The 15841-nt window shown below is 51.0% G+C and overlaps 1 protein-coding gene and 1 long non-coding RNA gene across 2 annotated transcripts in view; one reads left to right on the top strand and one right to left on the bottom strand.

The window, feature by feature from the left end:
- Positions 1-146: 146 nt before the first annotated feature.
- On the top strand, positions 147-8563 carry CHCHD4 (coiled-coil-helix-coiled-coil-helix domain containing 4). Its single transcript, XM_031471004.2, has 3 exons — positions 147-327; positions 6569-6667; positions 7429-8563. Exons 1-3 carry the CDS (start codon positions 306-308, stop codon positions 7722-7724), a joined length of 417 nt encoding a protein of 138 aa, XP_031326864.1. The 5' UTR covers positions 147-305; the 3' UTR covers positions 7725-8563.
- The window catches only part of LOC116158302 (uncharacterized), a 53419-nt gene continuing 43630 nt past the window's right edge, over positions 6053-15841 (bottom strand). The window contains exons 4-5 of the long non-coding RNA XR_004142625.2: positions 9847-9983; positions 6053-6564 (exon numbers count right to left, since the gene is read on the bottom strand). This is a non-coding gene — a long non-coding RNA (uncharacterized LOC116158302). The remainder of the gene's footprint in view (positions 6565-9846; positions 9984-15841) is intronic.

Raw genomic sequence — 15841 nt, 5'->3', positions numbered from 1 at the left:
CCGGAGTCAGGCGCTCTCTCCGAAAGTTGCAGCCCATCGGTACCTCACTGATGCGCCTGCGCAGCAAGCCATTCTGGGAAATGTAGTTCCTGCTGCCTCGGGAGGTGCCGAGCGGCGCGCGGCCTGCTGGGAAATGTAGTTCCCGGCTGAGAAGGCCGGGCTAGGACCGCTGAGGCAGGCGCGCGGCGGGCAGGCCTAGAGGGGGCGGGTGCGCGCGGGCCTCCTAGCCGCCCGCCCTGTCGGGAGAGGTCACCGCGGGAGGCCGCCGCAGCGATCGCCGCGAGGTCGGAGCGCCGGGCTGCACCATGGCCTACTGCCGGCAGGAAGGTAGGGCGGCGGGCTGCGCGGAGGCGGCCTATGAGGGCCTGCAGGGGGCCCGCGGTCTGTGCAGTCCCCCGGACCCCGCGACCCCACTGCCGGCGGGAGGACCCGCCTCGGGACCCCCGAGACGGGGCCGCCATCCCCGCGTTGCCGATAGGAAAGTCGAGGCCCGGGGAGGAGCGCGGCTGTCCAAGGTCACCGTGAGGCTCGAACCCGGACCTCGGAGGGACCAGCACGTGGGGGAGCTCGTAAACCAGGCCTGGGGCCAGGGAGATGCGAGCGCGTGGCCCCGGCTCGTAACGGGGAATTTACTGATTTTAATTATTACTGTGGCGCTTACCCCACACCACGTGTTCCGGTTTGCGCCGCCTTGCACTCTCCTGGAAAGTCGCCCCTCGCTTGGCGCTGTGCTGGGGTGGGAGTTCCACCCGCGGGGACGGCCCAGGCCCTGCTCTGGGAGCTGGTGTGGCCTGTCCCTTCCATCTCGCCTAAGTCAGCCCTTGTTCGTCTCTGGAGAGTAAACCGAGACACACAGGTGAATTGGCTAAAGCCACGCTGCAGGCAAGTGTGGAGCTGGGGTTGGAGCCCCGCAGTCTGATTCCAGAGCTGCCCAGGTGCCACTGGTACCCAGTGGACTCCAGGGAGCCCTCGGCTGGGAAGACAACCCCGCAGAAAAGAAAACAAAGTTGGGTTCCACCCACCGTCTCCCTCTCTCTTGTTACCTTTCTCGGAGGCCTCGGAAGGCTCCAGGCTGAGGCCCCGGGGCCTTGGCACACACCACCACAAACCCACACCGAGCTGCCACCCAACCCCTCCAGGCCCCAGAGTCCAGTCTTGTAAAATGGGAAGCTGGTCTTCATTTACTCAGCAGATAGTCCTGAAGCGCCTTCTCTGTGCCAGGTGTCGGGGATGGTGTTCACCTGGGACTGCAAAGCTCCAGAGAGAGTTGGAACCCATCCAGAGATTCCTTATAGTCCAGCCCCCTCAGTTAATTCAGGGAATCTGAAGCCCAGAGAAGGAGATGACTTCCCGAACGGCCATGCTTCAGTTAGGAGAGCAGCTCAACCTAAAATGCTCTGAGCCTTCCCCCCAGTACCCCGTTCTCCGGGAACCCTCCCTCCCTGGGTCAGGAAGCCCTCATGCTCACTGACGTCTCCACTGATACTGAACTCTGCCAGGAGCAGAAGTCCTCTGCCTTCCCCACTGTGCTAGACAGCAGGGCTTTTGTTTGTAATTTCCTTCTTCATTTAGCAAATGTTTTGGAGCCTCTGGGTCTAATGAGGCTGTGACATAAATACAGCCCTCCTTGTCCTTGAAGATTTGTAGGACTCACAGGTTCTCTGGGAAGCAGAGGCACGTGTTTGTCCACCACCAAACCGTAGATCCTTTTCTTTTCCTGGGTCAAAGATCTGTCTCCGTTTGGGGAGGAGAAATGAAAGCACTCACTTTTCGGCCCTCCCTAGTTTTTATCCATGTCACTGCCCCGAGGCCACTAATTTCTTGCCTTTCTGTCCACCAATTCTTTATGCTTCCCGTGGGTCTTTGAGAAAGGATCCCGAACTCCTTCCCCTATAAGGGCTTATGTGATGGAGCCCCTGCCTCACAGGCCTCCTGGGGCCCAGCTGGTCTCTGACCTCCGCTCACTGCGCAGCCACGCCGGCCTCCTCGGTTCCCTTGGCCTGGCACACCTTTCCTCCAGCTCTTCCCCTGCCTGCTCCTCAGCCTTTAGGATTCAGCTCACATGTCACCTCAGAGAGGTCTGTCCTGGCCCTTGGTGTCTTTCACATCCTAAACTCTGAAATTACCTGCTTGATTTTTATCATGTGACTCCCTGTCTTCCTGCACCAAGCTCAGAGCGTGAGATGGGCCACTCCCCCGGCACCGAGCACCTTTATCCTGCCCGCTGTTCTGAGCCTGTGCACGCTGACTTCAGGGCCCCGCCCACTCAGCCTGCAGTTGAAAGGCCTTAGCTTGGCGTTCAAGGTGTTCCCCAGGGTGGACTTGGGCCGCACTGTTCCTGTCTTTTGTTCCTCCTTTTCTAATGCTGAGCCTGCTCTCTCCTGTTCAGTCAACCAACATTTATTGAGCACCTGTGATGTGCCAGCCCCTAAGCACACGGCGGGGGCGCAGGTGGAAGCAGGGGCACCCCTTCTGGGTTGGATGTGCTGAGAATTCTGATGTAAAGACCCACACGTGTTCTGGGGGAAGTGAGACCATCCATCCACGGGGTTTTTCTCTAACCTACGTCATGGTGGTAACTGCTCTGTCTTCTCGCCCTCTGCTGGGGCTGGGATCTTCATAGCCTGATCCAGAGTTCACGTTCTCCACTTTTCAGTAAACACTGCTTACCCACTCTGTCTTGGGTGCTGTTCTAGACTCTGGGGATATTGCTTTGAGTGGAACAGACAAATCCTTGCCCCCAAGAGGCTGACATTTCAGTGGGGGAGACAGGTGGTAAATATGTTAGGTGAAAAATAGCACCTTGGAGACAAAGCAGGTTCAGGGTGATGGGGAGCGATGAAGGAAGATGGCATCCGGGCAGGAGGCATAAAGTCAGGTGAGAGGGGCTGAGAGGGTATCTGAGGGATTGTGTGCCCGGAGGACAGGGCAGCCTGTGCAAAGGCCCAGAGGTCGTTGTGTGCACAGCACGGTCAAGTAAAAGCAAGGGGATGCTGGGATGGAGGGAGCCAGCAGTGGGAGATGGGGTCATGGAAGTGAGGGATGCAGGTCTTTCCCGACGTGCTTGAAGGCAGAGTCAACCAGATTGGATGGTGGGCGGGTGAGAGAAAGACAGGCATTCAGGATGGCTGCTCAGAGTAAAACCCCAGAACGGGGGTGTCTTGGTGTCTAACTGCTCGGTCAGTCCTTCTACCCTCAGCCCCACCCTGAAGCCCTGCTTTCAGAGGGTCCTGGGGCCTCCGACCCCCAGTCCTTCCCGGGGTCCGGGTGGGCCCCACTCGTGTCCTAGCTGACTCCCCTCCCGCGGCTCTTTGGGGCAGCTTTCTCCAGTCACTGAAGCAAGAGCACTGCTCCGTCAGTTTCCCACTTCCGACACTTACTGACATCTCCAGCCTCTGAGTATCTCTCGCAGGTGATTTTATATTTGTCATTTGATGCCATTTAAAAAGTTACTGTGTTTTATGTGGAATTTCAGGTGAGAACAGAAACTCACTTCATCTCCTGTGTTTGAGTCTCTTGATCCTTGCGCTGAGTGTGGAGCCACGGAGGCTGAGCTGGTGGGCGCCTGCAGTCGCACAGTTGTGTGTGGACCCCAGTCCCAGGGCTCCGGGAAGGCGATGGCCCCGGGAGCCCGGTCTCCCAAAGCCGGCCTACACCGCAGGCCCGGGGCAGGGCTTGTGTTCTCCCGACAGATGGTTTTGAGTCCTTGCTATTATTTGTCCATTCAACAAACACGAGTACCATCTGGGTACCAGGGTTGGGGATGCAAAGATGAGTCCCTGCCCAGAAGGCACAGCCAAGTCACCAAGGAGACCTTATTTTCCCATTGCTGTGATATGAATGTGTCCCCTAAAATCCATGTGCTGAAACCCTAACCCCAAGAGTGAATGGTAGTAGGTGGGGCCCTTGAGAGGTGCTTAAGTCAGGGGGGTGGAGCCCTCAAAATGGGATTCATTCCAGGCTTTTTAAAAAGGTTGATTCTCCTATAGGTGAGTCCAGCATCAGGGAATCACAGTTTCCTGAATTTGAGAAAAATATTCTTGTATTCATTTTTAAATTTTTCTTGTATTACTTTTATGTAAATATCTAAGAAACCTGCTGTCAGGTATTTTTGTTCTGTTTCTTTTTGTTTTAAACCTGCTCTTAGGTATGAACAGTAGGCTGTGGTCTGCACTGACTCTAAAACCAGACAGATGAATGGGCTGAATTCCAACATGCTTCAGTTTGCCACATTAATTCCATCCGGTAGAGGATGCTGGACTGAACACTGAATTGCCCCTTGCGTGGAGAACATGCTTCTGGGCCAGCGGGGGGGGGGGGGGGGTCCCTTCAGGTTACTGTCTCCGTGCCCCATGTGACGGCCACAGGCGTTCAGGACCCATCTCTGACCGAGGCGCCCTCGCTGGGTGACTGGGAAGCCGTCGGCCCTCGCTGGCTAGCAGTGGGGTCCTACCCCGCCCTTTCCTCCTGCCGCCAGTGGTGGTCATTCAGTCCTGATTTGGGACTCTGAGAGGGCATCTGGTGGTTATCCACATCTTTCTGCATATGCTCACATCAACTTTTTTAGGTCATCTTGGAAGTGAAAACCAGCATTTTATATTTTGTTTCTCTAGAGAAATTCCTGAGAAGTGTAACGAGACTTCCAGTCTGGCTGGCTGGCTGGCCCGCTTGTCGGCACTGCCGTGTGGTTCCCGGCCTGGTTGTGCATCAGTCACCCGGGAACCCGTCCGCGGCGTGGACGTGCAGAGAGCTTGATTCTGCTTCTGTTGGGCGAGGCCGGGTCTCTGCCTCACACGGCCCACAGTGCCTCCTGTACCCAGCCAGGCCTGGACCCCTGGCCTCTGGGCTGGGAACCGGCCTCCCCACTGGGCCGAGCCTGGCTGGGTAAACAAAACTGTCAGAGCTGAGTTGAGAAGTCTGTGTCAGCTTATTTATTCTGCTTAGCATTTAGCACTTTTGCAGACTGCTTTCCCAGGTGCTGACTGCTGGCTGGAATTACCTAGGTCTTCGGGCTCCTGAGCTGGCCCTGGCCGCCTTGTCTGAGATGGTGCTGGGCTGGCAGTCTGGTGCTGGGGCTCGCAATCGTCACTGTCACCCACACGTGTGGGGAGGGGAGAGCACCCAGGTGCCTTCTCTCTGTCCCCTTGGCTGGTGTGTCTCTCTGGTCTTTGCTGTCACCCTGCGCTTTCCCCGAGCCTCTTCCTTAAATGCTCCAGCCCAGTGTGGACCCAAACCTTAGCATCCGCCCCTGTGACCAGAATTTCCTAGATAGAAAGGGCAAACAGAGAAGTGTGGGCCAATCCAACAAACGTGGAGCTCTGGGAGACGTTTCTGCAGGCCGCTCGGCCCCCACCAGGCCACTGTCCTTGGACGAGGGCCCTGTCCTTGGACAGTGCCTGAGGAGCCTGCTGAAGCGAAGTGCTGCCATGGTCCCCGAGTCCCGGGCCAGCGCACGTGGGCACCAGGGCAGCTGAATTTGTCCCTGCCCTTCCCCTGCTGGTCACCCGGGGGCTGGGAAGGAAGCTCCATCGTTCTCGCAGCAGACGGTCCCTAGAGTCCAGGCTTCCTGGCGACGGGACTGGGTCAGGATCTGTTGTCCGAGACATTTACTCGTGCCCGAGCACGTAGGCGCCCAGGACAGCGCTCTTGTCACTCCTATTGCGGGTGGGGAGTGGGGCGGTGCTGGGGCCATGTGGCCGTGTACAAGGATCTCCACGGCGTGGCCGTGGGAGACAGAGCTGGGTTCAAATTTGGGCCCTGTGTGCTCGAGTTGGTCATCCCCGGAGCCTCAGACCCATGGCGGGAAATGGGGCTCCTGCAGCCTCCTGGCGGGAGTGGCAGGATGGCAGGAATGGGCCAGCCCCATCCGCCGGGACTGTGTGGGCAGCTGAAGGGCATGGGTTTTAGGGAGGCAAGGTCAGGTGAGTGTTGTCAGCTGCAGGGTGTCGGGGGAGAGCCATGGGCCCAACAGGTGAAGTGCTGGCCTCGCTGTTTCCAGCGGGTTGACTTTATTTTTGTTTGTTTGTTGCTTTATTATATATTATTTCGTCTTTATTTTTTTTAATTGAAACGTAGTCGGTTTACAATGTTGTGTTGCTTTTTGGTGTACAACGTAGTTGTACGTATATATATTCCTTTTCATATTCTCTTTTCATCATAGGCCATTACGAGGTATTGAATACAGCTCCCTGTGCTGTCCAGGAGGGCCTGCTGTCTCTCTGGTTTACATACAGCAGTGTGTCTGCAAGTCCCAACTCCCAGTTTATCCCTCCATTCCCCTCTTCCCCCTGGTGACTGTACGTTAGTTTTCTGCGTCTGAGAGTCTGTTTCTGTTTTGTAAATAAGTTCTTTTGTGTCATTTTTTTAGATTCCACATATAAGTGATACCGTATGATATTTGTCTTTCTCTGTTTGACTTACTTCACTCAGTGGGACCATCTCCAGGTCCATCCAGGAGGCCTCCTCGTGTGAGATGCACCTTCAGATGGGGCTTCCATGGCTGCGTGGGTTCAGGGCTGACTCACAGCTCCTGGGTGAAACATTTCTCCCTCTGCTCTCCAAATACTAGGGAAGGATCGAATCATATTTGTGACCAAAGAAGACCATGAAACTCCAAGCAGCGCAGAGCTGGTGGCTGATGACCCCAACGACCCATACGAGGAGCACGGTGAGTGCTGCCCCGGGAGGAGCCCGCCGTCCTGGTCAAGGCTGGGTTTCCGGGATGGCGAGCGCATCTCCCTCAGAGGTGTGAGGGCTGTGGGCTCTCCAGCCCTCGCTCCCACACACTTCCCTGGCCCTCAGACCCGAACTTAGGAGCTCCTCCCTTCATCTGCCTCTTTTTCTTCTAAGTATTTGCACTGACAAGCGGGTCGGGTGCTGCCTAGTGACCACATTCTGGGGGAGTGTCAGTGGATTCCGGCAGTTTCTGGTACAGGTGACAGGCCCCCTGCTGAGTGCAGTTCCAGACTGAACGCTGCCACGTGCCCAGACTCTTGGCAGGCAGGCCCGTAAGAGGCGCACCTGACTCCGAGGGGTGAGCTCCCTGTAGGCACCTTGCGTGGAAAGCTCCCTCGAGAGAGAGGGGCCGCTTTCCAGTGGCAGGACTCAGCCCCCTGCTCAGCCCGCAGCTCCTGGAGCGCGGGCACGGCCTTGGCACTGGGAGGCGGCCAGAACCCAGACCAGTGCTGTGCGTGGAGGAAGTCACCGCCGGTGACTTCTCCACACCTGAGCCGGGGATGCAGGTTTGTGCCGGGTTTGAGCCCGACGCAGAGGGAGAGGCAGGCCCACGGGCGAGTTCTGCCGGGCCGCAGTGCGTGGGGCTGCCGTTTCTGCGCCTCCTGACGGCCCGTGAGGACGGCACTGGGTGTTGCTTCTTCTGAAGCCGTAGACAGCATCTCTCATGTTTCCCTGCCCGTCTTCCTGCTCCAGGGCTGATCCTGCCTAACGGGGACATCAACTGGAACTGCCCGTGCCTGGGGGGCATGGCCAGTGGCCCCTGCGGGGAGCAGTTCAAGTCGGCCTTCTCCTGCTTCCACTACAGCACGGAGGACGTGAAGGGCTCGGACTGTGTGGACCAGTTCCGGGCCATGCAGGAGTGCATGCAGAAGTACCCAGACCTCTACCCGCAGGAGGAGGAGGATGGGGAGGAGAAGCTGGCGGCTCCTGCAGAGGAAGCAGCCGCCACTGAGGCCACCACGACCAAAGAAGAGGAGGGGTCTAGCTAATGAAGGCCCGAGGCTCGGGGTGCCAGCCCTCCTTCTGAGGGACATGAACCTCTTGCGAAATGCCTTTCGGTCACTGTCCAAGAAAGTGTCTTTCCCGCTGCTGTTCCGTGCACTGTGATGTACAAAGTAACTTATTGTGATGATCGGGGTCTTGGCCCCTTGACCTGTACACTGAAAAGATGGGCTTGTATGTGTGTGTGTCTCACATGAACCCCTTTGGAATTCTCTTCTCAGATTATCCTGAATTTTGCCACTTTGAAATAATGTGCTGAATAATCTCAGCAACCAAAAATTATCTGGCAGTGTCTCTTGTGAGTGAGCTGATTTATTCAGACATTGTATCCCTTTCAGTAGATTTTTCTACCCCATTGGGAAGTGAAATAGAAACAAAACATTTTCCTTTAAAAGTGCTGGAGCGGGGCCGCCCCTGCTGGAAGAGGCCGGAGGACCACACGCTGGTGTCTGAGGAAGCACTGTGCTTCGTTTCTGACAGGTCGTGGCTTCCAGTTTGGCCTTGAGCTCCAGGTTTTCTAGTTTGGAAAGCAGAGCTCTGGTCCCTCTGCGCGAACCCCTGTGTAAGTGAAGAAAGGCTGGTTTTTGCTGTTCTTGTTATTCCGAAAGCCCTGGTTTGGGGCCTGCGTGCACCCTGGCTCTGTCTCGGCCTGTTCAGAGGCAATGTTCCTGAGAGGTGGGACCTAATTATTACCGAAGTAGCAGCCCAGAGAGGAAATGGTGTCAAAAGAAAAACATAATTTTTACTTGATTTTGAATGTGTTCTTTGTTTTTACTAATTAAAATTTTTGTTTGATATAAGGAAATATAAATTATGAAAAATTCAATTGAAATTCTTCTTTGAAGATACTGATAGATCAGTGTGAGTCTTAAAATTGTGTTGCAATCTTAGGAAGCAAAGAGATGCCTTTGCCCAGACATCGCTGTCAGTGTTACCGGGTTGTATCTGTTGGGAGTGGGTCGCAGCACACACTCACGAGGGGGACACCGAGGCTAGAGCACCGGAGGCCCCTTCCACACCAAGAGTGAGGTGTCGGCCCCCCAAAGCCCGAAGGCACAGCTCAGTGTGAGGAGGGGAGCGCTTTTTCAAAGCTTGGGGGCAGGAGACCATGATGCACAGAGGAGCCCTGGGACTTCTTTGAGCCGCATGCAGAGCCCTGCATGTTTAACAAACATACTTTTGCAGAAAACGTTTTGATTAAGGTGTCACTGGTCTGTGACTGTGTCCTGGATTCCCTTCATTCGATGCACCCAGGGAACCTCTGCAGTCTGTGTCCCAGGGACACGGGAAAGCGACCCGTCTGGCCCCTGCCTGTGGGAGGCTACAGTCCAGCCAGGGCTCAGTACTCACTAGAAAGTGGGAGGAACAGTGGGGGTGTGTGCACAATGGCACTGGGGTCTCAGGGCAGACCGTTTTCTTCCAGCCGTGGCCGCCCTCAGAGCGGAGATCTCTAAACTGTCCTTGCCCCAGTCCGCTTGGTGAGACAAAAGACTCCATTCTTTCCCACTTTTGAGGATAAGAAAGCGCCACTGCATGAGTGGCGGAGGTGGGTACAGACTGTGCTTCAGCACCAGGGGGCTGACTGATTCATGGGGCGGGGGGAGCTATTTATTTATTTATTTATATAGTGGAGGCGCTGGGGATGGAACCCCGGGCCTCATGCGTGCTAAGCACGTGCTCCACCCCTGAGCTCTACCCTCCCCTCAGACGATTCAGTTCTAAACTGCCAAGTATCTTTATAAGCTAAAAACCCTTTGTATATCTGAACCACTGTGCTGTACACCAGAAGCACAAGATTGCAAATCAGCTCCACTCAATTAAAAACAACAACAACCTTCAACAGGCTCAAGAGATAAAGAGAGACGCCCGGGTGACCTCGCACAGCGGACGGCAGCTTGAGCGTCACACTGACTTGGAAGTGCCGGCTGCCCGGTATTTGGTGTCTGGTTATTCTGTGATGCAGGCAAGTGCGGCGCCTCAGCCAGGTGCCTCGGTCCTCAGTAAGTTCTGGGCCTACACAGATTTTAACTTAATAGTAACATTTCAGTAACCCGTAACGTCTCAGCATGAGAAACTGGGCCAGATGTAAAAACAAGGTTCCTCACTCACCTGGAAGAACCAAAGAGAAGTCATGCGTGTCTGGACAGTTTCACAGGTAACGTTCAGGATCCCCTGGGGGCCCGGAGTGTGCTTTGGAAAACACCTGTCGTCCGTGTGGTAAGTAGACGGACTTCTCCTTTGTTCACCTGAAAAGTGGAGGAACAGGACTCAGTTCATCAAATTAGGGTGTGAAGAAAAAGAGTCGGGCAGCTATGAGCTGGGACTTGAGTTACTCCACTTGCCTACGCGTGTGAAATGTTCCACAACGAAAAGCAGAAACACACAAGCTAAACCCAGTGTTGAACCCCTTCTAGTGACCTGACGTCGGTGGAGGTTCAGAGCCAGCTCTGCCCTGTCCCACGTGGGGGCCGCATAAGGCTCAGCTGTCATCAGAACCCCCAGCTTAAAATCAAGGCTGATAGGAAAAGCTGTTTAAAAAGACGTTGATCAAGTTGAACTCCCTCTCGTCCTCATTCCTATTCTCTGAGTCTTCCAGAGGTCGCTGATAATTTAGTGTAGACTTCCAATCTACATTTTTCTGATGTTTAAAAAAAATGCTAAAATCCACGTAACATAAAATTTATCATTTTACCCTTTTTCAACTGTACAAATCTGTGCATTCAGCACATTCACCTTGTGCAGCCATCACCACTGTTTATCTCCAGAACGGTTGCGCCTTCCCAAACCGAAACCCTGTCCCCATTAAACACCATCCCCACCCCCTCCCCATGTCTGATTCTGACTCCTCCAGGGGCTCCCGTGCATGGGAGCATGCGCTGCGTGTCTTCCTCTCACTGGCTTATCTCCTCAAGGTCCATCCATGTTGTCATGTGGACGTGGGTAATTTCCGCCTTTGGCTACTGTGAACGGTGCTGCTGTGGATGTGGCTGCATGCTTTCCAATCTATTTTTAAACACATTTATCTGTCTCTAATATTAAAGTTTTTTAAATGTGACCCAGTAACATGCTAGACAGCCAACGTTCTGCAACCAGTTTTTGTCATTCAGTGTTATTTGTGAAGTTTGTGTAGTGCGAGGTCATTTTGAATATCATATGGCATTCTTCCAACATGATGTAAGTTTTATCTTGTTACTTTTTAGATCGTTGTCTATTATTCATTTATTTTTCCTACTGATGGCTTTAGGCACTTTCTACACACGCCTCCTGATGCTGGAGGAGCACCCTAGCATGGGCCCTCTGTGCACAGATCCTCAGCTGTAGAATGTGCGCATTTCTATGTTATTTGATTTCCTTCATTTCCCTCTGAAGTTGCTCTGCCAATTAATACTCCTCCGCCAACAGTAAATGAGAATGTTTTGTTTACGCCTGTCCTTGCCAACCCTTATTATAGTCAGAGCTTAATATTTTGTTTGTTTGTTTTGGTGGAGGGAGGTAATTAGGTTCACTTATTTATTTTGGGGGGAGGCACCGGGGATTGAACCCAGGAGCTTGTGTGTGCCAAGTATGCACTCCACCACTTGAGCTACACTCTCCCCCTCAGAGCTTAATGTTTGTTGCAAATGGCATAAAGCTTGAACAAAATTCCCACCCTCTGACTCCTGGACTGGATCTGTACCACCTCGGATTTTCTAACTACATCGGAGCTCTCAGGCACCTGCCTAAGACCTCGTGCTAGCCTGGAGACCCGCAGTCTAAGTGACTGCAGAAAGGAAACTGATGGCGCAGGGAGAAGCACGACAAAAAACCTCCATCGAAGATGAGTTTGCCAGCGTCAAAACTGAGGCAATCATCAGGTGAAATGCAACAGAGTAGCCTCAAATTCCTCTCTAAATAAATATGTCAAGTAGATAAAGGAAGCAGTAATGTACACAAAAGTAAGAAATTTGGTAATAGATAGATAACAAAGCACCAGCAATGAAAGGAAAAAAATAAATAAACTGGACTTGATCAAAATTTAAAACTTTTGTGCATCAATGGATATCAGGTGAAAGGCAATCTACAAAATGGAAGAAAATCTTTGCAAACCATATACCTGATAAGGGTGTAGTATTCAGAATACATGAAGAACTCTTACAACACCCCAATTGAAAAACAGACAAAGGTCTTGAATAGATATTTCTAAGAACAGCTATTAGATATTGAAAATAAATTGGGCAACTTCAGAATAAGTCTAATACAAACCCAAAACAGAGTAGAGCAAAATAATTGGGAGAAACATCCAGAGGCAATTGCTGAGAATTGCTCAGAAAGGAAGACAGACTTTGTCCTCAGGTAGAAGTTGTGCGCAAGGAGAGAAGCCACAGATAAAGTCAAGGACAGCTTCCCACTAAGATCTGGGACAAGACAAGGCTGCCCACTATCACCACTTCTATTCAACATAGTCTTGGAAGTCCTAGACACAGCAATCAGGCAAGAGAGAGAAATACAAGGGATCCAAATTGGAAAAGAAGAGGTAAAAGTGTCACTATATGCCGATGACATGTTACTATATATAGAAAACCCTAAAAGGTCCACACAAAAACTACTAGAACTGATCGAAGAATTCAGCAAGGTAGCAGGTTACAAGATTAACATTCAAAGATCAGTTGCATTTCTTTACACTAATGATGAATCAACAGAAAAGGAAAGTAAAGAAACAATCCCCTTTAAAATAGCACCCAAAGTAATAAAATACCTATGAATAAATCTAACCAAGGTGGTGAAAGAATTATACACAGAAAACTATAAACCATTGATGAAGGAAATTAAAGAAGAATTTAAAAAATGGAAAGATATCCCATGCTCCTGGATTGGAAGAATCAATATTGTTAAAATGGTCACACTGCCCAAGGCAATCTACAGATTTAATGCTATCCCTATCAAATTACCCAGGACATATTTCACAGAACTAGAACAAATCATAATAAAATTTATATGGAACCACAAAAGACCTAGAATTGCCAAAGAATTACTGAAGAAAAAGAAAGAGGTTGGAGAACTCTCCCAGACTTCAGACAATACTATAGAGCTACAGTCATCAAGACAGCATGGTATTGGTACAAAAACAGACATATGGACCAATGGAACAGAATAGAGAGCCCAGAAGTGAACCCACAAACTTTTGGTCAACTAATCTTCGACAAAGGAGGCAAGAATATACAATGGAATAAAGACAGTCTCTTCAGCAAATGGTTCTGGGAAGACTGGACAGTAGCATGTAAATCAGTGAAGCTAGAAGATTCCCTTACACCATACACAAAAATAAACTCAAAATGGATCAAAGACTTAAGCATAAGACAAGATACAATAAACCTCCTAGAAGAAAATATAGGCAAAACATTATCTGACATACATCTCAAAAATGTTCTCCTAGGGCAGTCAACCCAAGCAATAGAAATAAAAGCAAGAATAAACAAATGGGACCTAATTAAACTTATAAGCTTCTGCACAGCAAAGGAAACCATAAGTAAAACAAAAAGACAACCTATGGAATGGGAGAAAATTTTTACAAATGAAACCGACAAAGGCTTGATCTCCAGAATATATAAGCAGCTCATACAACTTAATAAGAAAAAAAAAACCAACCCAATCTAAAAATGAGCAAAAAACCTAAACAAGCAATTCTCCAAGAAATACAAATGATCGATAGGCACATGAAAAATGCTCAGTATCACTAATTATCAGAGAAATGCAAATCAAAACTATGATGAGGTATCACCTCACACCAGTCAGAATGGCCATCATTCAAAAATCCACAAATGACAAATGCTGGAGAGGCTGTGGAGAAAAGGGAACCCTCCTACACTGCTGGTGGGAATATGGTTTGGTGTAGCCACTGTGGAAAACAGTATGGAGATTCCTCAAAAGACTAGGAATAGACTTACCATATGACCCAGGAATCCCGCTCCTGGGCATATATCCAGAAGGAACCCTGCTTCAAAATGACACCTGCACCCCAATGTTCATAGCAGCACTATTTACAATAGCCAAGACATGGAAACAGCCTAAATGTCCATCAACAGATGACTGGATAAAGAAGTTTTGTGGTATATTTATACAATGGAATACTACTCAGCCATAAAAACTGACAACATAACGCCATTTGCAGCAACATGGATGCTCCTGGAGAATGTCATTCTAAGTGAAGTAAGCCAGAAAGAAAGAAAAATACCATATGAGATCGCTTATATGTGGAATCTAAAACAAACAAACAAACAAAACAAAACAAAACAAAAGCATAAATACAGAACAGAAATAGACTCACAGAATACAGACTTGTGGTTGCCAAGGGGGTGGGGGGTGGGAAGAAATAGACTGGGATTTCAAAATTGTAGAATAGATAGACAAGATTATACTGTATAGCACAGGGAAATATATACAAGATCTTATGGTAGCTCACAGAGAAAGGAATGTGACAATGAATATATATATGTTCATGTATAACTGAAAATTTGTGCTCTACACTGGAATTTGACACAACATTGTAAAATGACTATAACTCAATAAAAAATGTTTTAAAAAAAATAAAGTCAAGGATAAGAAATATCCTTAGTTACCAGGGAAAGAAACTTTGCTGAAAACGGGTTAACAGTAAAAGAAAGAAAAGAAAGAAAGAAAGAAAAAGAGAGAGAGAGAGACAGTGGATCTCTCATCAGCAAATGAGACTGCAGAAAACAGACTGAGACTACCTTCAAAAGGCAGAGGGGTCATTGTATTTGGGAGCTCGCAATAGAATCTACATACAATTAAACCGAGGGGTGGAGGTTGGGAAACCCAAGAGTATTTGCAGATACACAAACAACATGAAATCTTACCACTTCAGAGCCTCATTGAAAATTTAAAAACAAAAAAATTCTAAAGGAAAAATGTTCACAAGGATACAAATTCACGCGGTCGGAAACAGCTTCTCATCCCGCGGTCCGCCCACCACTCGGCTGCAGTTTGGGGTCGGTGGCAGGTGCAGCGCCAGCCAGCAGCGGTGCCCAGAGTCACGCGGCCCCTCCAGGCTCTCGGCCGCCAGGACGAGGTGTGTGGGGATCTGATAGGCTTCTAGCCATCACATCACCGTTTTCGGTCTCCATGATCATTATTTTAACCAGAACAACTCTACGTACGTTAACATGACTTCCTCGGATTCGGCGTTCCTTTCTGCTCATCACTCCTGCTCCAAGGGAAGCACTGTGCGTTTCTCCCCTCCGCCTCGCGGTGGCGCTCGCACCACACCTCCCCCAGGAGCCTGCAGCCCCTGCGCTCGCCTCCGGCGCACACGCCACCCCGGGCTGTGCAATGCCCAACGGGGAGCTTTGGCTTACTTTTCCAGCCCCCCCACACACCCCGCAAGCTCCTCGGAGATGCTGCTGGTTTCCCTTTGGATCCGCAGCACCTGGACCAATTGTTCACTAAAGCCGGTTGATGTAAAAACTGGCCACAAGAATCTTGGGTTGAACAATCTCAACAGGACCATCCATGCTTGTGCTGTCTTTGTGGACGGCAGAACCGTGGGGGACTTTACAGTCTGCACCCCGATCCACAGAGCCTCTGTCTAAACCCAGAGTCCACCCCTCACTAGCTGGGAGCACTCTGGTCTCAGTTAGCCTCCTGGGAAGGCGGATAACACAACCTCCAGCATCGCACGCATGGAGGAATGCTGAGGCAAATACTTGGCAAGGCGTTTAGAAAATGCCTGACACGTGGCACGCTGCAGAAGTGCTTCCATTGGTTACCTTTCACCACCTAACTTTGGCTAGAGGGTGAGCAGCGTGCACTGGGGATTTCTCAGCCAAGAGAGGAAAGGCCAAGCTTCCACCTTTGGACACCCGCAGCATTCTAGCTTCTTTTGTTTTCCAGTTTCCCCAGGGGGTAGCTTTGGGTGTTCCCCACATTCACAACCCGTTCCAGGGAAACAGGGAGACTCCTGACAGGGACTCCTTCTCAATTATCCGGAAGAGGTGCCGCGTGTCACCGTCTGGCTTTTTCTCAGACCTGCGGATTAGAGAGAGTACCTCCACCGCGTCAGTGCTGCCGGTGTTCCTCACCTGCGGCGTCTCCCACGGGAGCCCACTCG

This window comes from Camelus dromedarius, chromosome 17 (assembly GCF_036321535.1).
Source record: "Camelus dromedarius isolate mCamDro1 chromosome 17, mCamDro1.pat, whole genome shotgun sequence".
NCBI lineage: Eukaryota > Metazoa > Chordata > Mammalia > Artiodactyla > Camelidae > Camelus > Camelus dromedarius.
The sequence above is the reverse complement of the archived record's forward strand: the minus strand, read 5'-3'. Positions and strand labels throughout refer to the sequence as shown.